The following is a 25096-nucleotide window of genomic DNA, read 5'->3' as shown; positions in this document are numbered from 1 at the left end:
TCAGCTCTCTCTTCACCACAACAGACTGGTACAGCGTCCACATCGCCGCAGCCGCTGCACTAATCCGTCTGTCGATCTCCCGCTCCCTTCTCCCATCACTCGTGAACAAGACCCCGAGATACTTGAACTCCTCCACTTGGGGCAGGAACTCGTCCCTGACCCGGAGTGGGCACTCCACCCTTTTCCGGCTGAGGACCATGGCCTTGGATTTGGAGGTGCTAATTCTCATTCCCACCGCTTCACACTCAGCTGCGAACCGTTCCAAGGTGAGCTGAGAAAATAACAAAATGATAAGAGGAGCATCTCAATTTCAGCTTTGTCTATTTAAAATTTTGTGTTATATACTGGGATTTTTATTATTTGAGCTATTTTTTAAAATATTTTGTAAATGTTGTAAATTATTTAATTGGTGCGTCGATTTGTTACAACTTACTCTCTTTAGCAACTGTGACCACATAATTACCTCTGGGATTAATAAAGTATCCTGATTCATGACATGACATGGTCTCAGGCACAAAGAAGCCCCGCTCACTTGCCAATCTGTGTGCCGTGAGCATCCAATGAAACGTAAGTTGGCTCAAAATGAAGGAGTAAAGAGCTTAAACATCTTGTTTCAGACAGTGGTTGAACTGAGGGGTTGCAAAAGACCCAGTTTAAAATAAATAAGGATTACTTTGAACAGTGAATCAAATATGAAATGAGAAATGAGTCCCTCTCTACTTCAAACCAAAGACTATAACATAGTGGAACATATTCATAAGTGCCTAACAGAGAAAACACAGAGCATTATGTCATCCTGTGGTTCTTATGCAACACCAAACAGTGGAAGCAGCAGATGGACGCCATCGACTCTAAATTATGACGAGTTGTGAGGGGAAAACTGCAGATTTATATTGTTTGGGAATAACCATATGGGAACCCCCTCTTGCTGAGTAATTGAATTGTGTTTGCAGTTGCTGTGAAATGCCGTGGGTCACATTATTAAAATATGTGCTCAGCCCTACCGTTCAGGGGACTTATCACTTCATCAAAACTTCCGATTCAGACCTACCCCTCTGGCACAATCTCGTTATACGGTCTCTTTCATTGTAGCAGTGGTTTTGCTTTAGAAGTTGCTTTTTTTCTTCTACTTGTTCTTCTTCTTCTTTTTTCCCTTCAGAGGAACCTCAGCTCAGATTGTCTCTGCCAGATGCTTCCTTACTCTAAATCATCTTTTGAAGTTCCAATCATGGACCTTACTGGATAAGTCTCATTTTCTGCAGTGATGGATATAAAATGGCCCGTAAAAGCCCTTTTGTGGCTGCCAGTTATTGTATGTCCAAATATAACAAAATGGTTTGAACTCACAAAAAGTGACCAACCAGCTGTCGGCTTTAGATCCTCAACCTCTTGCTAACAACAACCCATTGAAGTCCCTTTTCCACTTGTTCTTTCATGACTTCTCACACATGACTCACAGATTTGCATATCAGCCCCCTCTTAGTCACCGGCAGTGTGCGATTATGCACCTCCTGATACATTCTGTTTGTACATTAATATAAGCAGCAGATGTGGATTGAACAGATGCAGGAACCCCAAAGCGTATCGTCCTTTGAGTGTACAAAAAGCACATCTACACATTCAGCAAAATTGTTCTAAATGATATAACCAGCCATTCATCTTTTGTGTGAAGCTGATGCATAACTGTTCAGTTTATACGGATTGCACCACTAATAGAGTCTGATATACACCTCGAGATGACAAATTTTTTGTATTTTGCGTTTTGCAACCTTAAAAATGTAATTTTTTCATTAAAATTCATGTCAAGCTTTTTATGGATTTATCCCTAAAATGACTCACTTCTTTTAATCTTGCCACAGCAAATGTTTAAGATCCTGCTTCATTCCATTCCCCATTTTTGTGGCTTTAGATATCCTTGCTATTGCTCTGATTCATGCTGATCAGTTTGGGGTCCCTGCAGTCTAGGATTTTACTGACTTAACTGTACACTCCTGTAGTGTAAGAGAGATTCATGAGCAACTCTATAAAACCACATCTGGATATCCACTATGTTTTTATAGTCTAGGTGGTTTTAGTCCTCTGGGCTGACATTAACTAGATTTAATTTTTTTTTAGCCAAAAAACAGTATTGCATTTTAAAAAAAATGTAGCAGGAAGGGAAATGAATACTTGGATATGATCTGGATCACATATACCCATCTCGGCCATGTGATCAGCAATATATCACCATGTGACCAGCTTTTGACCTACGGTCCTGGTTTGTTTTAATCACTGGCCAGCTCGTGGATCGCCTTTCCCAACAACGAGCCAATTAGTTCAACCAAAGAACAGTCGGAGCGCTGTCAGATCACGTCTGTGTCTTCTCTGTGTGCCCCTGGAAATGGATCATTCATCCATTTGCCCTCTTGAATAAGCAGCTTTGGGGGTAGCATGCTGGGCTGCTGCTGCAGCAAATATTGACCAGTGCAGATTGCATCGCGATGGTGTGTCGATGTGTCTGTACACCAACAGTCGTATAGCTGTGTGACCTCGGTCTTCCCACGCTGTGACCCCTGCAAAGCAATACAGCAACACAGATGTGAGCTTCAATAGCAAGTACTGGCTGCAGTTACATGCACACATAACTTGAAATGACTTGAAGTGGAAAGGATTTTAACACTGATGTTTTTGTATTCACCAGTGCATTTGATTTTCATCTACCTATTAAATAGTACCGTTTAAGAATGAAATCCTCTATTTTAGCATACTCTGAAGTCAATCTGTTGCTGATTAATGCTGCCATTTTACTTCTTTTGCTTTTCTTAACATTTATTTGATGATTATAAAGTCCAACTTCCATCATGCCATTTAAATTTCTTTTTATGCTGTGGCATATCGTCTGTAACATCCTTCAAAAAGAAACGGAGAGGGACGAGGAGTTTAACATTTTGCCAAATTCTGCATTTTGTCCACTTTTTCCTATTACTTTTGTGCTTTGGCTTTTAAATCCACCAGAGGAGTGAGACAGGCTGACATTATAAAAGATGGAGTAAGTTTCAAATAAAACTCGAGACATTTGCTGGTTTTCATTCTGTGAGGCAGAGCGTTCTGTCGAGACGCAGCGAGGCTGGCTCTGGCTATTTTTGTTCTTTAAACATTTACTGGAGAAAATGATTACCTTCGTGAACATATTTCCAGCGTAAGATTCATTGCTTCTATTTCCCTTAATCATATTGGGTGCTTGTTTTTCCACATTCTGAGAGATTGCTGCTGCTTTCATTGTCGGTATTCATTTGTGTAAATGGGAAAAGGCGCTGTTTAAAAAATGCTGCTTTGTCAGATTTAATGCCAGGTCTGAAGTAAGGAGAAACAACAGTGATGACCCTTTGCTGATCTGCGAATGGTTTTCACTGCATAGTCATTCAATATGTGGTGCAATTAAAATGCCAAGCAACAAATTATACCCGCACCGCAGCTCCAGAATAGTTATAGGGCTCATAATTCATTTGATACCAAATCTTACCACCCTGAATTTAAGACTAATTTGAGCAGTGCGGTTGTTTCCAGTGTGAAGGATAGCCGGGGCTCTGTATGCTTTGTGGTATCTATAATAAGCTTTTAGGGTGAGAGGATTTTCAGCTCGAGGCCCTGTCAGCAATAATCAGATTCATATTTATTTCCCAAAGCTTCATATGAGACCACCTTCAGAGAGAAGTCTTACAGCATACTATACTGATAATAGAGATGACATCATCTGGTGGGGATTTTGGAAATCCTGACACATCTGCCCACATCTGTGCAGATACTGACGGCTTTGGGTTGTGTTTGCTGTATTGTGTGCAACAAGAAGATGAATTTAATGAACCTGTCACTGCTGAAAGCACTTTGTGCAGTTTGAGCTGTAATTACTTTTTAGTTTATTTTCAAGCATTCTGCACTGAGCACCCGTTCATGCATCGTGGCATTTCTTTTACGATGGTATAAAAAAAAAAAAAACATTTTTACATTTTTATTTGGGGTGCTTTGATGCCCAATTATGATAGCCGCTGAACCGAAGGGAAACGTCGCTTAAACGAGAGGTCCTCTGTAACTATAAATGATCCATGTTTATTAGCAGTACAGTGGTTGGAGATGCATTTATATTGTGGAGCTAAAATGTAGGATTCCCATTCATACGAGTGCATTCAGAGTTGCAGAGCCTTTGCTAGAATGTCTCTAGCGAAGGGCTCAATGACATTGTGTGGGAGCTGGAGATCTATTGGTAATCAACAGCAAACACTGGAAGCTTTGGCAGCAGGCTCGGTCTGGGTGCTTTAGCTCACTGAACAGTTCAGCGGGAGAGAGTGGAGTTCTTGCAGGAGAGAAAGACATAAAATAAAAGGCTGTGAAAAGTGGGTAAATCTTGCAACAAAGCGGCAACATTGTTGCAAGATTTACCCACTCGAGTCGAGATGTTGGCAACAATTCAGTTTAGATGAACTAAATCATGGTGGTGGCATTTAGTTCCACATTTTAACCAAACCAGTATCCTAGATCTTGTCCCGATGAACAAATATCTCAGTAGTTTTATCAGCTACGCTAGATGTGGGGACAATGGATGGAATCCCATTTTGTGCAGATGTTCATCGACCCCAGAAAACGACTCATTGAACCCTGATTTTTCTTTTCTTCTTGTAACAATTAAGTCAATATTTTGCTTATTTCTCATGAAGTTTTGCTATATTTACCTTACATTTTCTACATATATTCATATTCCCCTCAGGATACTTGTAATCACTTTGTTGATCTCTGTAAAAAGTCAAGGATGTAAAAATTGATGCCGTGATTCACATTTGATTCTTACTCTTGTTTTATTATTAATAGGTTTCAGAAGAAAGTAGGTTAAAAGAGAATTTTTACTGAATCAGTTCTGATTTCTTTTTATTTTTCATTTCATTGCATTTACAAATTCTTTCTCAAGCAAATACGGACAATGTTAAGATTACGCTGCCAAATTTCTATGGCCGAGTGCTCAGCTTGCACAAGGATGTATTACAACTGTGCCCCCTTAAATGTTATTTAAACTGATATTTAAATCAACATTTAATATAATCTTCTGACTTTTAGCAGTTTGAAGAAGTTTAAAGTTGTTTTCTTGGAGGTTGATCTCTTCTGGAAAGCTATAGTCATTACATGACATTTACAACAAAGATCTATGAATATATTTGATTAGTGTGCTGCTGGTGGATTAGAACACTTTAATCATTTCTTGTAATCCTCTACTTTTTTGTCTTGCTCCTTTTTGTTCTATATTATTGCATTTGGGAAGTTTCTTTGCAGATCACAGCTATCTGAACAGGAATATGTGCTGCTCAAAGAGGTTTACTTTTGTCTGCAGACACCAGTCAGTCTGTCATTTATAGCAGTAGCTGCTGTGAAAATGTCAACCGTATTGTTTAGCAGTGTGGTTTATGTGTTTATAATTGCATCCGTGTCCTTAATTCAGACCTGATCAATATCTATCATTCTGTTTGCCTGGCGCTATACCAATTTAATTATGACTGGGTTTGGAGGTGCGATGCTTTGCTGTCAGCCGACTGACCCGTTTGTCTGCCCTCTGTTTATTTTGCAGATGATGAAGTTTGCCTGGGATAACTACAAGCGCTATGCCTGGGGCAAGAATGAGCTGCGGCCTTTGACGAGAAACGGGCATATTGGCAACATGTTTGGTGAGTATTTGCTGGAGACTCAGAAGGCCTGAAAGGTCACCTGTTTTTTTTGGTATTTATTTATTTATTTTTAAGACCCACTGACCTTTCTCTTGGAAGGCTTTCATGTGAAAGACAGACTAAAACTAGGGAGGGAGGCAATTTTGTGATCAGTAGAAGCACCAGCCACAAAAACTAATTTAAAATCTATAGTTTTGTGTTTGGGTGGAAAAAAGGAGGATAAGAAGGTTGCAAATGTATTTATTAGAAACAGACCAGGGCCGACTGTTTCTCAGTTTGGAATGGATACACCAATCTTAAACTCTCACAAGCTAGCACCGATTTAGAATTTCAGAGCAAGTAGTCTGCCTAAAATAACACTTTGACTGAAAGTTAATTTTTGGCTTTTTAATTCCATGTTTTTGTGCTGTGCTAGGGAGAAAAAACACTTCATGAAAACACTTTTTTTTTTCCACAGCAAAATTAATATGACCCAACAGATAAATAACACTGATATCCTGATAACAAGCCAATACCGGCCCATCATGATGTTCACACAGTATATTTGTAGATGTTTTTTGTCCCGTTGCTTGCTGATACCATTTTTTTTCCAGTTCTGAATGTCTTTCTAACAACTAACTGACCGCGCACACAAACAAAAATCAAATTTTCTTCAATACAACATGTTATCTTGGCAATTAAAAAAACCAAAAAATTTAAACTATATAACTTCCCCCAGACTAAACTAAGTTACATAAATTTCCTCTCACTTTAACAACTAATATTAAAACATGCTCATATTGGTGAAGTTGGTTTAAGTTTTTGTTATAAATGTTTTGGCAAACTTTGTGTCTTCACTCACAACAAAGACTTTCCACGCTAACTACATGTTAGCACGTGGCCTACTACTGTGTATACGTTGCACATGCATGAGGCTGATCAGCTGGTTACTGATTAGGGCAGAGAAAGCTGGAAATCATCCGATTCCGGTTCCTCGCCTGTCAATTGTTTCATCTCTATATATTAGTGCAGTGGTCCCCAACATCTTTTGCACCACGGACTGGTTTGTGTCCGACAATATTTTCATAGACCGGCCTTTAAGGTGTCGCATATAAATACAACAAATAGTACCAGTACCAAAAAAAATAAGATTTATTCATGACACACAGGAAAAGACCCCGGGAAACCGAGTAAAAAAAAAAAAAAAAAAAAAAATAGAGATAAACACTGATAAAAACCCAGAAAACCATACATTTCACACCCGAGCCTCAACTCTTGCGGCCCGGTACCAAACGACTCAGTGGGGGTTGGGAACCGCTGTATTAGTGCATCAATATTCACAAGCCCTCAAATGTACTCAGGATGTCGTCAAGCACCTCATGATGTTAAATATGACAGACGTTAAATAAGCCAAGAAGAGAAACATAAAGTCACAAGGTCCTTCGTAATTTTGGATTTTGATAATAAGGCAGCAAACATGGATAATCTAGTTAAATGAGGAAAACCAAACAAAGTAGACTGGCCTTCAAGCTCTACTTAAACCAGAACTGACATCCAACTCAAAGCACAGAAATAAGTGAAGCGCTATTAATCCTTTGGTTTTGACATGGAAAACCAAAATATATCTTTCCATAATTAGACATTTGACGTAACTGTCCATTAACTGATTCAGAGAAAAGCAGTAGTGCCTTAGACACGCAGTGGTTAGTCTCATATTGAATCCTACTTTCAGACGGTAGGCACATTGTTTAATTTTAATATAAAAATTAAAATAAAATATCTATCTTGCATTTTGTGTCGAGCTTAGAAATAGAGCTTGTTTTGCACCGTTTTGCTTCGTTGGCTTCTGATCAGCTCTTTCAATACTGAATAATAATTGAAGCCATGTAATGGGGAACAATTCTTATAGCTTATAGCTTTTTCACTTAATAATCTGTATTTGTAATTTCTGTTTGTAAAAGACAGTTAGTTTGTTTGGAGGTCTTTAGAATGTTCTTCTTTTTTTGCTTGTGCTTTGATGGGGCTGCTTTTGAGAAGCTGCCGGTAGCAGTAGTTTAACTCTAATTTCAAATGAGACAAAAGCAACTGGATTTCTACAGATATAAAAATATATTATACCTGAACACCTTCTGAAAACAAATCATAAGGAATGAATTTTTAAAAAATCCAGCTGTCATAAGAACGACAACACATCACACTTATTTGCACCTCAGTGAGCTTTTGACACTATGTTTTCACCCAGCACAGGAAACCTCGCAACCTGCCAGGGGTGTCACAGTCTCCCAACAGCCTCTAATTGGAGCCAAATCCAGAGGGGTCCTGCAGTCCTCTGCAGTGGAGCATATCAGTCAGTTCGCACTTCTGTGCCTGAGGGAAATCCCACAATAAAGCTCTTAATAAAAGGTGGATCAGCTCTTAATAAGACTTGGGCTGGTACTGTCTTCCATACCTGAGGTCTCCCTCTTTCACTTCTGTAGGGATTCACAAGTATTAGAGAGGTTGTGGTTAAGAGGAGTCACTTTAAAGCAAAGGCCCTGAGCCACGTTTTAAAGCAACTAATCCAGGATCACTCTTAGATGAAAATGACCAAAAATAATTCAAACCCAGATTTTGCCATCATTTGTTTATTCAACCGGTTTGTAGTTAAAGCTAAGACATCGGAGAAAAGTTTTGTTCTCGACCTATTAGTTATAAAAGAATAAGGTTTTAAAAATCTGTTCATATGCCAGTTCAGTCATTCTCAAACTGTGGTAGGCGTACCACTGGTGGTACGTGGGCTCCCTCTAGGGGTACGCGGGAAGTCTAAAAAAAAAACTGAGGGATTTCTGAAAAAATAAAACGTACAGCTCTGCTTCGACGTGCACGAACCATGAACGAGGGTCGTGAAGCCAAAAATCCAGCAGCTTAACCACCACAGCAAAAATTAAAACGTACAGCTCTGCTATCACTTCCAACATAAATGAAGACAGAAAAGTAAACAGCAGTTTGTAGGGTTACTGAAGTTGGACTAGCTGGTATATAATGATGTGCTACGTCATCGCTAGCGACACAACTATCTTAGCATAACATAAACACAGTGAAGCTGGAGGATGAACGCTAACTTTTTTCCACTCGATAAACGTTAACGCGATGGTTCCCGATGGTTAGGGACAAATGTAATCGCATGGCAGGATGCTGTAAATGGACCAAACTTCAGTCAGGAGAACAACTGAGAAAATCCATCCACAATACGAGGTTAGTATTTAATATACTGCTGCATGGGCTGGGCTGCAGTTACATCGTAAGGTTGTTCATGAGGGTGAGCTCAATGAGAAAGAGGAGTGCAGCGTTATGTCTGTGTTATCTGATGAACTGATTGTAAATCGATCTTTATTTCCATCTGTGCTTTTTTGTGTTGGTACTGTGTGTTATCCAGTATTTTCACAAGCACAATGAACTGCCAGCATCATTCAGTGAAAAACAGAAGAACAAATTAAATAATAAGCGCTCCAAATACAATAAATCCAAACTGTTTTTCCCCACTCTCTACTGTTTTAATGTAATAAATGTAGCTGATTGACTTTTCTCAATGTAATTAGGCTGATATTTTGCTGCAGAAAGCCTATTTTGTTGGTCGATTTTGTTGATTAATATGCTGCAGGGAGCAGAGATCTGTTAGTTTTTACTACAAGTTGTGTTTCAAGATGAGTTATCAAGGCTTCATCCACTTACTCTACTTGTGATGTAAGGGATCATTAGGAAGGAATATCAGCCAAGGACACTGAAAGCTAATGGACTGTACTGTTGTCAATATTAAAACTTGAGAGATGATAGAGATGATGATAGACTTGCCATGATTTGTTCGTGTTAAAGCTGCATTAAGCAATGTCTGACTGCTGGGAGATATGAGACTCCAAACAGACTCAAAGCAGTGAGCCTTGATATCAGCTTATTAAATTGTTATTGGTAGCATATTCACAAACAATCACTTCATCACATTTACAGATTCAGCACAAACAGCTTGTATTTTATATGGATTCATCCCCGGGAGCTGGATTTATACCTGACGCTAAAGGTTAACGGCACTCCTAGCTAGCTGAGATGCAGGTTATAAATTATAGCTTGGTGTCAGTTTGTGATGATAGCACAAGCATAGCGCTAGTTGGATTCATTGCAGTTATGGCTAAGTGTTGCGAAGTATGCGTGCTCTTTTCATTTTCATTTTTCTCCAGGGGCTGTGCTGGGTTAATGCTCGATCTCTTGGCCAGGACACCCTTACAGAAGAATAGCTGTATGTCACAGCTGCGTGTTGCATTCTTTTCATTTACTTTGTGATGTAGGCAGTCAGAAAAAAGGCATTCCATGTAAAGGAGATTGCTGCTATACAGAAGGTTGACAGCGAGGTGACAGTTTGCTAGACTGTATAACCTGAGATAAGATTTTGAGATTGTTTTCATCCTGCTTTATGTTGTATTCACGCCATGAAACCATCAGTTGTATAAGAAAACAAATATACTGGAATCTGGCGGTGGGGCCTGATACGGCGAGAATTTGCAATATGCAAACAACATGATGCAATAATTAAACAAATACTGAACTATGCATATTAGCTGTGCAGTTCATGTGTCTTTTAGCTATAATAAATACACTGCTAACATAGACCCCAAACACTGAATAACAATGGCTATTGAATAAAGAAGTGAAACGAATTATTTCAAGCATGCTTTTATTGAACAAGGTCAAACTTTTTGCATGCTGAGCGTGAATACATGGTGCGTGTAATTAAAATCCCTTCGCTTATTCGTTGTATATCATGCAATCTTGTGTGACATGTTTATTGTTCATGCTCCTATTGCAGTGATGATGTAAATACGATCTATAAGTCAGCACCATTTACAAGTTAGAAGCAGTGCGGTGCTCAGTGCTGAAGGATTCCTGTGAGACATATGCAAAGTGATTCAGCCCTGTGGACCAAATAAGTCCACACATGGAGGTGAAAAGCTGTGAAATATGCAGGAAGGTGCAAAGGGGTTTGCTAATTTTCACTGGGATTTGGCACACTGTGACACATCAACATTTAATTAATTTAGGAAATAATTAGGTTTGAACTGAAGAATCGGTTGATGATGGATCGTACTGTTTTTGTGTAATTGTATTGAATTAAGCCATGGTTACACACTGACATTGACAAGTATAGCAGTCACCTAATATGTTGTATAATGTCATTGACTCAAAGTGTATATATAAACAAATTAAATTTTATATGGAAACATGTTTCTTTACTGTGGATATGAGGTTCATCCATCCATCAAACTGGTTTTTTTTTTTTTCTTTTTTTCCCTAGTAACTAGTTTCTAGGGGGTCACTCATCGGTCTCTGCACCTTTGACTGTGGCCTTAACTTTGACATGTTAACTAACATTGTAGCAAAATATATAGCAAAGCTTTTGCATTCATGAACGATATCATAAATCAGCACCATCAGTACAATATTGTACAATGATTTATTTATTAATTACATGGCAAATTATTAATTTTAATGTCAGTGTTTTGCTGTTTCTGTGATATGTTTAAAATATTGAAGAGTACAACACTCAGCTTCTCCAAGTAATTGCTGTCTTTATTCATACAGCACAGCTATCCACTAAGAACCTTAATGCCGATCCGACTGATATCCAAACAACAAAGGTAGCGTAGAAAAAGCTATTTATCTCTGGCAGCACCGCTGAGGAATAGTCAAGTCTCCAAGTATGAAGGGAAGAGAAAGACTTTGTTCAACAGAATATGGTTAATCCTGTAAGAAAATGTTTTTTCAGTCTGTTGAAAACTGTCATCGTTTTCCTGCTTTCAGCCATCCTCGTGTGTTGCACAGTGCATTATCTATGAATAGAGAGTGGGAGGTTGTCAAAGGGAGAGGAAGGGAGAAAGGGCATCATGCTAGTGAGTAAATGTCACATTGTGAGGGGTGGTGCAAGAAGCCAGGTATGAAATTGGATGCTGTGTTCTTTAATTTAATCCCCAGAGCAAACAGAAATGCTACGAGATTGGATCTACAGTACGGTTAGCAACGGCGTCTGAGGCTTGTCAATATGCTGAAAGTAACCAGAACATCCCTGCTGCTCGACGTACAGCCCGGCCCAAACCACAGAGAGGCAGAGAGACATTTTACTTCAAACCTTCTGTCACACTTTCACTTTTACTATAATCTTCCTTTAATTCTTTCTTTCAACCCTACGTTCCTTTTTATTTTTGCTATAATCCCTCTTCCCTTTGTCATGACCCTCAAGGCTGAAAGCGTCTCTCTTAATTCTTTTCTCTGAAACCAAGTTCTGATACTTCTTTTCCTCCTTTTACTTTTGTCATTTAAATTACTTTATTTCTTCAGAGCTTATTAAAATTTCTTTTGCCTTGGGCAATTAGAAAGCTAATTTTTTTTAACGTACTTTGAACTATCATGCCTTGATGTGAGATTGTGTGGGAGTTCCCACTCAGCCAACGTGTAGTCATTTATAATAAAGTTAGCATATACGCATTCACGGAGGTTAAATTTTGATTAACGAGCATTGCATTATAATATCTTGAAAATTTGTGTGACATAATAAAACTGGACAAGAAAATCATCACAGATGTAATTTGCTAATTGGCTAAAAAGCAGTTGGTAGCGCTGTCCTGTCCCTATCTGATTTGATTTTATGAGACTGTTTCATGTCAGGTTAATATTAAATCTCCTCAAGCATTGCGAAGAGGTGAAGATCAAGGTCACCTTTTACTTTAGTGCATCTGACAGCAACATTTGTTTTGTCTCCAGCTTAAGAAATCATTTGTTTTTGTAAAATGAGATTCACGCAGTAGCACAGAGGAATATCTGTCACCCTATTCTCAGTGCCTGAGGAGAACTACTGCATAATGTAAAGCATGTTCAGTGTTTTTAATTTAGAAAGTAAAATTGTAGTGCTAATTGAAGCTTGGATTTATGTATTAATGGCATGCAAAAGCATGCACTTTGTTGGAAAAGTTGAAACTCTTTTGAAGCAGATGAAATGGGGAGGTGGTTAAATTGAAGGGCTTTGTTTTCCATTTAATGCATTTCATTGATAAATTTGAGCTTAAAGGTGGAGATGACTGTGACCCAGATGGAGTTTGTGTAGTTCAGCACTTGTTATATTTACATGTTAATAACTTTTACCAGTCGACTTCAAGTTTTGGTGCTGATATTATCAGCAGCTTTCACCGTGGCTGACATAAATCATTGAAGGTCAATTGGATGATATGCAAGATGTCTCGCCTGCTGCCGCTGTTTACTTTCAGCAATAATAAATCTTAAAGCATGGGGTGCTTACCGGCATGAAATCTGAAATGGTTTTGTCTAATCACTGGAGATAGATGCCCCTGAAAGGAGCTTGAGCTTTCGCTACAAAATATCCACCACAGTGGGTTTTATATTGCAAGTCTAAAAATTTACAATAGCTTTCTAATGGAAGACAACATTTACATATAATCACCTTCAAGGTTATTTGGTATACTGGTTTATTTTACACATCCAGCAGTTGCAGAACACATTTATTATAATTGATTTCTTTTTGTCTTTCATATTTGACCTCTTCAAGTCCAGTACCTCTACTCTTCCTTTGTTTTTTGGCCAAATGAAATGTCTGCTCTTTAGCTAAATGTTCAACATTTGTATAGTTATAGCAGCTTGAAGAATGAAAGTTGAACATGGTAAGTGTAAATCTGGAGGATGATTTGACAGAACTACTGTACCTCTTAATTGCTTTGGTTTCGGTTTTAAAGTGCTCATTTATGTCCTTTGTTTAATTCATCTTCTGGTTTCATGCCTCTGTGAGATCAGCTGAGGTGAGCTTTTACTTTTATTGATCAGTTCGTATTGACATGGTGAGCAAGGAGGCATCATAGAGAGTGGAAAATTTTTGTTTAGAGAAACAGTGTGATAGCTCAGGGCAAAGGAAGACATTATGATATGAGATTTTTCATACTTCAGGCTATCGGGAAAGCCTTAACTCCCATATTTAGATATGAACTGATTTAAGAGAGTGTGGGAAAGTGATGCAAAGTCATTTTGGGACACTTGCTAACTGCAAGACTTGCAGGCTAAAGCTCTCAGTGCAATGAATTATTTTCAATATTTGATTCCCAGAGCTCTCGTGCCCTACTTGTATGGTGGAGGGCATTAGCTAAAACAATCAGCAGTGATTGCTCTATTTCCAGCTTATCTCAGTGCAAGACTGAATGGACGTCTCAGCCTTGAATTCAGAAGGCATTGTTAAACACAAACAGAGCATCATTCTGAAGAAGTAGTGTATAATATACAGAAAAGGTATATATGGCATATAAGTACACACTTAAAGATTTGCAAAGGAAAATACTGATCCTAAAACGACTACTCCCAGCTTACCAGACAAAGCTAAAGAAAGCCAAATAAAATGCTTCACCTTTTCTTAAAAAGTCTATCTGCAATCGTTATGATACTATTGAGATAATGTACGTAGATTAGCTTTTTTTCTTCTTTTCTTTTGAGTAAACACAAAGATTTTGGCATTCTGGGTGAATCACCATAAGATGTTTGAGATTTTCTCATGTGCTTATTCACAGCCACACAGCTAGAAGCAAATCCGAGTGGACAGCTTGTTTATGGTATTAATCTTTTATCACCAGAGCCCTACAATAAAGGCTGTTTTCTTTGATCTGAAAAGAAAGCTAATTTAGGATGACTTGATTGCTGAGAGGATCTCTGCTTCTTGGAAAGACTCCAAAATGCATTTTCTTCTTTTCCTTTGTTACCATTCTGGGGAAAAGCCAGAAAGCCCATGTCAACTCTGCCTACTTGTCTAGTGTCCTTGAAACCTTAGACTTATATTCTGTTCCCTTGGGCTACAACAAGTATATGGCAAGCAGATGCTAGCTTATTATAAAGTATAGTTTTGGGTGAATGACAGGGACAAAAGTATTGGACCATAACTCTTAACCTTTCAGTTCAGGTGTTTTTAATGAATTGGAGTGTATTAATATGCAGCAGTTGTAACAAGTCAACATTCCATCAACTGTAAGTGGTATTAGCTCAAATTGTAGTATTTTAGTGAACACAAGAAAATCAGCCATGAAGTGGCAGACCACAAAAAGTTACATAGTCAAGTCAATGAATGCTAATATATGTATTGCATAAAAGTCAGCAACACTGTGCTAACTCAATAACTGGAGAGTTCCAAAAACGTGTCTGGCTTTAACATCAGTACAAAAACTGGGTGCGGGGAGCTTCATGGCAAGGGTTTCCATGGCCAAGCAGTTCTTTTAGGTATAAAGTGTTGGTGGCCCAGTACTTTCATCCATAATAGGGTATGATGCATTTAAATTGGTACAAAAATTCTTTACACTCCTCACGTGCAGCTTACGACCCTTTCTTAGTTGAAACATTGACCAAGATTGCTTTTAAATTCTGCTTATATATCACCGGTTGTTTGGTCATTTTATGTCATTTTCTAACTGATGTTGACTGATTAACTCAAGCCGTAAATGGTAGAAAAGCTGGGAATTTTATTATCATAGATAAATAAGTGGGTTGAAAACTCGGGAAATGGTTTTATTCACTTTTTCCCCCTCAAAATTTGGATAAGCATTATCTGTGTTAGCTAGCTTAGTGCTCGATTAGCCTAGCATGTGCAGACACAGCGACTACAAGCACGCCTAAAATTTACTAATTTACAGAAACAAGGAAAAAATAAATATTGAGAAATATAGATACTATTAAGGTGCTAATAGATTCCATTTTTGTTTATTAGCATTTAGCTAAGTGCCTAACTGCTGTGGGCTTATATTAGTGTACAAGCGAGCTAAAGTGTGATACCCACTTTTAGCTAGCCTATCCATCAAGAGTTTAGTTATATGCACTACCAAACTATGACCATTTAAACACAATCAGAAGTCAGTGTCTACCATTTCATATGTCACATCCACTATATCCTCTTTAGATTCCCTCTTTTGCTAAGTTTGACAAGGGTAATTTACCATTCTTATTAGATGTCTCATGTACTACTATCACTTTCTCCATTTGCTTCAAAGTGAGGAGCCAACCAATCCAACAGGCTAAGTGGTGGATTAAAGAGATGTTCATCCCTCTGTGAACGACGTCATTACCCCCGTGCCTGCATATTTGGGTCACTAGCTAAGGCACATTAAATGCCAAGCCAAAAGCGTAGTCTAACAGATGCTGGGGACAAGGCTTGTGATTGTGCTGAAAAAGAGAGAACATTACATTAGGTGTCACAGCTGCCCCTCCCTCACTCCAGAGATTTTTCATCAACAATAGATGTCCTATGGCTGTTAAGGGGATTGGCCACATGCTGCTATTCACAATTGCGTTCTAGTTCTCTGCTTCTCTACAACAAATGAAAGCATAAAGACCCCTTTTTATGCATGGAGAAATAGTTTTCTATTTTTCTGCCTTCATCTTATGATTATTTAATCCTGCCTTTTTTTTCATTTTGTCCCATCACCTCTTTTCCTTTCCATTCTCATCCCAAGAGGTGCAATTAAAGAGCATAAGGTCATCGGTTTTTGCTCACAGTTCTCCTGGCATGCAAAATGAGCTGCTTCTAGCAAAACAGGCTGAACCATTCACCTTTTGTCTTATGGCACGCCTAGGGACAATTTAAAACCAGTAGCGTTTATTAGGAAACCCTGAGGGCTTTTTAGATAATGTAAAGCATTACCAGGTACTCTTACATGATAGAGACCAGAGGGAGGAGAGGGTTTGAAAACCTGATTTACTCTGGATCAATGGCCCAAATAATGAAGCGCTGGATATTTATTATTTAGTTGGTCTGGTTGGAGGTGCTATTGAAAGGTGAAATACATTTTTTATAAAGCACTTGGCAGTTCTCAGGCATCCCGGATCCCCCCAAAGTGATGTTGGATTTTCACCAATTTTCACTGTCTTACATCATCATAACCTACAGCAAACAAACTTGAGCTAAACATATCCGCTGTGGCATCACTTTTCCAAAGACAGTGCTGCTTAAAAGGGACTTGTATGTACTGACATACATGCATACTAATACTTGGATTTTACTGTTATTGATCGAGCAAGGCCTTTGCACCTGTGTCACTTGAAAGCTCCTCCTGTTTTTTCATCTATGGAACATTTATTAAAAGCAGTCAGCTTTATTCAGGAAGCACTTCCCTTGACAACTGCCTGCTGTTTCCTCAGCCTACATATTAAGCAGACAGCTTTTTCCCCTCCTTAGCAATTACCTCTCTGTAGACCTTGCACCTGGTTTTAAAGGGGGGCACTGTAAAGGTTAGGGAGAGCAAAGGAGGGAGTGGCAGCTTCCCTTTCCATTAAGGTTAAATGAAGGGCTACGCAAATAGTGCCCATCACCACCTGTCACATGCAAGTTACACACAGAAAGAAGGGGTGCAACCATCCACCCACTTTCCTTTTCTTCCCCATCAATTTCTATATCCCACAGGCTCCATCACGATGGGGTTGAAATCATCTGTCTCCATAGCGACCAGCACTAGGTGACAAATCAGGATCTGGTCCCTCACCCCATCCTGAGAGCACATCCCAACCCTCCATTCAATATTGCCTATTTGTTCTGGGACCAATAGGGCCTAAAGTGGAACTGCTGGCTGGCCACATCGTATATCATGATAATTGGAGGATATAGAGCAGTAGCAGCAGCAGTAGGGCTTTGGGAATTACTTTACTTTACATACTGTCACTGAGATATGCGTACAACCCAATCTATATGGATTTTTGGGGTATTGTTAAAGTTGTAGTTTATTTTAAACATTTGTCAATGTAAGTATTTGTAGGACAAATGTGTGAATTAAGATGTAATAAAATAAAACAATATTTTCTCTCTTATTGCAGTTGTAGCTATTTGCAGTTTCTTTTTATGTGAGCAGTCTCAGCCAATGATATTGGTCTAGTTCAGGCTGTGTTACGTTTAGGAGCAATATTTAAATACTGCTTTTTACTTAGTGGTGCAAATGTTTGCTGTTGAAAATCCACTGTGCTGTATACAGTAGTCAGAAAGAGTTGTGTTTAAGTCTGCACAGTGTTTCAGTCATAGTCTTAAATAATATGTATTGCATTTCATTTTACTAAAGGCTCTTCTCCACAGGTTTTATATTTACACTGAGTCAGAAACTTTAATTGTATTCACTTTGTTACATCTAAGGAATTGCACAGCTTAGTGATGCTACAGCTGTAAAACATAGTTTTCTGTTTTTGAAGAATTTTGAAATGTTCATGATAAACTGCTTCTCTGAGTGGACATTTTTCACCATTTTCAGTTTGCTGAGAGCCAACAGCAGGAGACGTGGTGTCACTTTAATGGCACGCCAGTACCTTTACAATCTGTAGATGATGAATTATTATACTTGGAAAGTTTTTCCATTTTCACAAGATTTAACGAAATGCTTTATTAACATAACACTAACAACTTGAGGGTCAACTTTTATGGATTGAACCACACTGTGGGAAACATGGAGAAACTGGTCAATGACCAGAATGCCAAAGTTGTGGATGATTTAGTTGTGGATAATTGTTACATTTGTTTTACTGCTAAAAAAAATGTCTTTGAACACTAGTTAAGATTGTAAGGTTATAAGAGCTGTTCGCTCCATGAATCCAGTGAAACCATGAGATCAGAAGGATGATGGAAATATTTTCCCCCAACTGCGGGTTAATGCTGGAGCATTTAAGGTGCAGGCTCATAAGATACTAGACAGCAAGCTTCTGATAGTGCACTTTGGGGGCAAGCCTGCTGTCAGAGCAGGTTTCGTCCCACTGCATGTAATGACGATCCTGGCTAGCTTTGCATCACTTGGCAGTGAAACGGTGGCAACTGCACAGAGATCACAGCACGCCCAAAGTGAGCTCAGTGCCTCCCTCAGTCCAAGGGAAAGTGACAGGGTTATAAAAGCATGGGTGTGTTGATGTCATCAGGGGGTACATAAGGATAGCTGGCTATCACAAAACGCAAAGCAAGAAGAAATTAAAACCAAAAAGTGCAGAAGAACAACACATTAAAAATACAACGTCATGACCTTTAATTGTGTCATTTCTGATAATCTGCTGTGGGACTTTTCTGTGCCATTAAATTCACAGAATGTTTGTTTTGGGGGAATTGCCTTGACAAAGAAAGCTGCTCTACAGCATTATAAAGCAGAACTCAAGCTATCAAGATGAAAGGGAAGCCATCTTTTATTATCATCGCCACTAAATTTCTGCTTTTCCCAACTCGGATTAGAATGAGTCCCCCTCAATGGGCATGAGCACATCATCAAGCCTTTGCGGAGGGATTATAGCCAAGATGATGAAAAAGTGTTTGCAAAATGTATGACGAAGCAGGGGGATTATAAAGGATTGTACTCGGTGCTACTGTAACAATTCAGTCGCGGTCTGATGAATACAGTGAGGGTAAAATTTCGTGGATCCAGATAAAACTCCAAAACCTTTGTTGTTATTTCTCGGTGTTTACCATCAGGATCCTTATAAAAAATCCCAACTCTGTCTTTATGTAATCTCACTCTTTGATGACGTAGATCCGGAGTCACTGATGACATGTCTGCAACTTGAGACATGTTGCTGCTGGGTAGTAATCAGTGTTTGGCAGTTTTAATCACAAGTCTTTCATGCCAAGCTTTTAAGCTTATGTCAGTATTAGGGAGCAGATTTTAGTTCATTCACTTATTTTGGAGTCTATTAATATACAGTACCTCTTTTAAGCATTTCTTCATCACAGCTTGTGTGTTCTCCAACCACAATATCAACCACTGTCTCTTTTAAATCATCAGATTTTCAGGTTCTCAGTGACAGTCTTTTTTTTTTTTTTTTTTTTTTTTTTTTTTTTTTTTGGGTACAAAGGAACATTTAGTTTTTTCCTTCAGGTTGTCTTATCACTCTCCAGGAACTCCTCAAATATTGCCTTTTGTTTTCTGTGGAAACACAGTTATGTTTAAGTTTAAGGATATACTGTTTCTGTGTTTATCTAGTGTTGCTGTTTTGGGTCTTTGCATGAAAAGACATACTTTGACATTAGGTCTAGCTGCGTGCAAATCAGCACCTCAGCTGCTGCAGCTTGTAGTGTCTAAAGCTCATGCACATATGCACATATTTAATCCTGCCTGCACAGAAAACACTTTCCTCCCATTTTATTGACAGTTATCCATCCAATCGCTGGCAGGTGGGACTCTGTTTGTGGTGAGTGAAGGGAAGGAGGAAGCTTGTGCCACAATGCATAACTGCAATTGTATAAAATAATTCATTCCTGCAGCAAAGATCGGAAGAACTTTCAGAATCAGCCTGACAGTGTGGGACACATTTCATGGTTGTTGTCGGTGGCTGGGTGGTTGGGGGTAGGGTTGGGGTTGAATAGAGCTAACAGTCTCTGGCATCCTGGGAACAAAACACGGTAAAACCGAAATGAACTCAGGAATTGGTAAAGCAGTGAAAGAGAAATTGATATTGAGTATTGTGGACAAGTGTTTCAACTCACATTCCTCCAGGAAATATTGTTAGAAAGTTTGTATTCCCTTAGTAATTGAGTGTGAAATTGCAGGTGAGCAAGCTGTAGTACCTTTCAATGTACAGACCAGCAGCTTCTAAACTGGTTCTCTGTAGATTTGTCAGAAACCTGAAATAGTTTTCCATAATTGAAAACTTTTTTCCCCCAAATAATCTCCCACTTTGATTGAATGTAAACTTTTTATTTTGCTGTCCGTTATGCTGCCAATAGTCACTGAGTGCTCTAGACTAGTCAAGAAAAACAACAACTCTAAATGATTTTTTTTTTAATAATCAGCTTTAACTATATACATATATATCTTTTGGACAAATACAGATGGGTGACAAATTAAAGGGGAAGCCTGAATTACAGCTGCAGTTAATCTGGTAGCTGAAGCATCTTGAGGTGACTGTTGTTGTGATTTGATGCTGTATAAATTAAATTAAATGTAACTGTCCTGGCATGGATATTTTGCTCTTACTTGTCCCTATAGAACAAAGAATTACTGCCAATCAGTGAACACTATTTACTCTGATCTGTACGCTGATGTGACTGATCTCCTCCAGGATTACAGTGCATAGGGCATGAGGGCACATCTGTGGCCTTTAAACATACAGTAGATCTGGAACTGATGTGTTAGAAAGTGCATCCACCAGCATTGTCCAAACACAAAATGATGGAATATCTGTTGGAAAAAAACTAAAACTGCCCTGGCAGGTAATGATGGCCCAACACTGTAATGAGACACTTTGTTTTCTTTCTTTTTCTTCTCTCTAAATTCTTACCTGTCTGTAGCATTTTAGTTCCAGGATCCTCCTTTACCTTTAAATGGCTGAGGTACTGAACAAATGAAGCAGAGCAGCTGCTCGTTGAAGATGGCTGGTTTAATTTCTCCTGCTGACGGGTGCTTTTTGTCAACAGGTTATTACACCTCTCCTAAATGGCCTGGGCTGCACATTTTTTCTGTGTGCAACTAGTGAGCTAGAAAGCACAGTTCAGATGAGTAAACGTCTGGTGTGCGTGATGGAGAGCAGTGCCTTTGTTTTAATAATGAGAGGAAGTCGGTGTTTGCAGGGCGGATTTCTGTCTAGCATTTATTTATTCATTCTTTAGATACCAGTTAAATGACCTCAGAACTGGATGAATTGTTAGTGCTTTATCAACTGCCTAATCAGAGCCTCTAGCTTTAGCTGTCATCTCAAATCAGGTTTTGTGGTTTGACCGAGCATCAGATGTGTAATCCCCCCTCTCCTCACTCTCCTACTGTGCTGCCATGTCTCTAGATCAATGCAAGACAGGCTTTTAGGACAGGGAGGAGGCGAGGGGTTCGATAACACTGTGTGCGGTGTGTAATCTTATCTGAGAGCCTGTCATATCAGACAGGGCTGCTCCACTGACACGCCACGCTTTCCCAGAGTGGCAAATTAGATTGCTGCAATTAGATTGATGTGTGTACTGCTTGAAGTCTAGAGCCTCTTTAATCATGTCTGGACACTTTGTATTTTGTATTTGTTTCCGATTGGATTAATCTCTGCTAAGGTATGGTGATTAGCTTCTTAGTCTTTGACACTTTGATAGTGTATTGGTAATTCTTCCTGCCCCAGCACTGTGATCTGCCACAGCTGATCACAGTTCTCTAACACAGCATAACACATCTCAATATATCTACATAATAAAAATACAAGTTATTCTTATTTCATACATGTTAAGATGTTACATTGAAAAAGGGATTTGTGCAATTGTCAAAAAGCCAAACTAGTGGAATTATGTACACCTTTCCAAATGTCTCCATTGGGGAAATCTGCATACTTTTGAATGGCCAGAAGGCGGCAACTCATCTGGTTCTAATTGTATTGTAAGTCTGTAAGAAAACCTCAAGGCTTTTGAAATTGATCTATGTCCTCAGTAAACACTTTCCTGATAGTCACAATGCTTGCTCAATCATCCAGACAAGGAAATCCCAGAAAGTTGATTTTGTTCTGAACGTTGCGTTTTCATTGGGAGAAACCTTTCATCTCGTGGCCATTGATCAGTGACAATTTGCATATCAATGATCCCAAAGCTGATTACATGCCCCATTGTTAGTCAGTGGTGCTACTTTCAATCATTATGCAAATATACTGTTTATAATGTTGGGGACAACTGCAATCAGCCAAGAAATGTCCTGGAACTCTTCCACTGAAAACACAACATCAAAATGAACAGAACCAACTTTCTTAGACTTTGCTGATAGCTTTGTCTATTTTAATACCCTATGATCTTAATTTTTAAATCATGATCTCAACTAGAATAAAATTGATGATAAAGCAGGATAATCAAGCCTATCTGATCCAGCCATCACTCATAATGTCCAGTATTAAAAAAATACACAAAGGTAGTGATGCTTAAAATGCTCAGCTCGAGACCTCAAGGCGTGGGTGGTGTCATGATAATGGTGGCTGCATCCATCTACATGCAGTCTATGTCATTTACAAATATTGAGGCTTGCCTAACACTAAAGTAGTCCTCCTTAAAGCTCGGTGCCTCAGAATATGTTAAAATGCTTTGAGAGTCAATCACACATCTACCCCCCTGACAAGTATTCACCAGCTTTCTTGTCCAGCATGTGGGGACAATTATGCGCTCTGACATAAAGGATATCTGCTATTTGCAGTTCTAGCTGAAGCCTCTGGTTCAGTCATCTCCCTCTCCTCAGGCCTCCTAATGGAACAAATTTCTTTTGACTCCGGCTCTAATGTCCCTTGATCTGTCAATTCTCTTTCCCTTCCTCTGTCTTGCCAAGAAATGGTTGTTGTTCTGGAAGGCACAAAGAACCATTAGACGCAAGCCTTTTGCAGTTCGACTACGTGATTACCATAATGGTGAAAATGGAGATGCTGAAGGGGGCAGAGATGAGCATATGTGGGGTGCAATTACAATCAGATGTCAGCATTTTTTATTCCATGTGGTCCATTCTAGGTACTTACTATTTGCGTAATGAGTAGAATAATGTCATGTTTGTATGTGCGCGCATGCAATACAAAAGCAGAGAAGCAGAAGATTTATATGCATGGTACTGCTAGTCAAGACAAAGCAGACATGCAGATATATTCACACACTGTACTCGGAGAAAAGAATGACTTCCATTTCTAGACAAAGACTGCTAACTTTATTGAAAAACATCTAATGCAGTCTTTACTTAACCCTTTAGAGCCGAGCGTAGCGCCCCCGCTACAATTTGCGTATCTATTTTTAAATCCCTGTATCACTGCAACCACGTAAGCTAGCGCAATAATTTTTTTTGCATATGAAACCGGAGAAGTTGTACTTACATCTTATGCCATCAGCTTGTCCTAGGTCACGGTTTTCTTCCACATATAGCTTTGCAAAAACTGCATAAAAAGCGCTTGCAGCAACAAAAACATAATATTCCAGAAACACGCTTTGCCGATCCGATCAGCTGTTCATAACACTTCCTACGTTGGAATAGACGTCAGCGCGAACTTTCGCATGTCCGCCATTACCTGCCCGAAACCGGAAGTGACGTCATTTTCGCGGAAATGTAGTTTTTTTTACTGTCAGGGCCTCAGAGCCTATACTGGTGTTTTTAAAAGTTATCTTTGACTTTATGACTTTCTGTGTCGTTTCTGGGATGCTTAGAACTCAAATTGCACTGCTGGAAATAGTTTATTTTGATGCATATGCTGCTTTTTTGCAAATTTGCACTATAATATTTATTTTCGTTTTTCCTGCAGTATATAAAAATTGGTGTATTTCAAAAGTAAAACTATGAAGACACTTCAAATAAATTTCCTGTGGTGGGAAACTAGTTTGTGCAACTTTTTTGTATTTACAGTTTTGAGGGATAAGCCTCTTAAATTTCTCTAACTAGAAATATATGTTAAAAAAACAAAAACGATTTTCAATTTTTTTGTAGTTTATTGCACTTTTTTGCAATTTATGTAATTACTATGCACTTAATGCATACATATTATTAAAATTTGGGCTGTAATGGTTGTATTGATGTATATCAACTTGAAATGCTCCCAAAATTGGCACTACAGCATGTAAAAATATAATATAAGCTCTGGCGGACTTGGTTCTATGGTAGGTCTTAAAGGGTTAATTGACGAGTGCATAAAATAAATAAATCGGTGAATAAAATTATTTTTTAGTTTTATGATTATGGATATCTACAGGTTTGTGAAATTTCTTCTGCTGAAGAAGATCATGTAATAAAAGCAAAATGAAAAGCAGAACAAAATACAGATAAAAAGATGGCGACGTAAGGTGATTTGGTAATTTAATTCTTAAAGGTATAATTCGGCAGTTTTGGGTCTTCAGCTAAATCAAGTAAAAGCTGATTTTATGTGTTTTTCCAGTATCTACATAAAGGATGAATTCTTAACAGCAGGTCACTTGTCTAGTCTCTTGTCTATTGTTTTTGTCACTTCAATAAGAACTGAGCTGATTTCTGACCCTTTCATCTCCTTTCTTCTTATTCCAGCGTAGTTGTTTGGATGGGTGTGTTACATCAATGTCTCACACACAACACACTCTGCATATTTCTTGGTGCAGGGTCAGCTTTCCTTAGCCTTATGATTTAAGCAGTGCATCTCAGTAACAAGTGCTCTGCAAACAGCTCTGTCTCTGCAGCTGCCGCCTGCTCTTTCACGTTCTTTTTAAACATGTGTCATATTCTTTGTTGAAGGAAAGAGAAACGAACACCAGACAATTGGTAGCTTGTTACACCAAAACTGAAAAATAAGGTAACTTTTGTTTGTATTCCTTTAGACTCGGTCTTTTTAGAGATTAGTCGACGTGAACTATGCAGGCACAAATTAGTCCAGTGTAAAGTGAGCAAATTGTGCAGTCTTAATTGAAAATGAGGATTCAATTGAACATGTTTAACAAGCCCTGTGTATGCACCCTAGTTCTGTGA

At 38.7% G+C, this 25096-nt stretch overlaps 1 protein-coding gene across 1 annotated transcript in view; it reads left to right on the top strand.

Moving 5' to 3' along the window:
• LOC134636746 (mannosyl-oligosaccharide 1,2-alpha-mannosidase IA) overlaps positions 1–25096 on the top strand; it is a 183868-nt gene that overhangs the window by 72582 nt on the left and 86190 nt on the right. Inside the window, exon 2 of the mRNA XM_063486872.1 lies at positions 5591–5687. Coding sequence (XP_063342942.1) covers positions 5591–5687 — 97 coding nt within the window. The remainder of the gene's footprint in view (positions 1–5590; positions 5688–25096) is intronic.

The sequence above is a fragment of the Pelmatolapia mariae genome, linkage group LG10_11 (assembly GCF_036321145.2).
Source record: "Pelmatolapia mariae isolate MD_Pm_ZW linkage group LG10_11, Pm_UMD_F_2, whole genome shotgun sequence".
Taxonomy (NCBI): Eukaryota; Metazoa; Chordata; class Actinopteri; order Cichliformes; family Cichlidae; genus Pelmatolapia; species Pelmatolapia mariae.
Note: the sequence above shows the minus strand (reverse complement) of the source record. Positions and strands in the feature narration are given on the sequence as shown.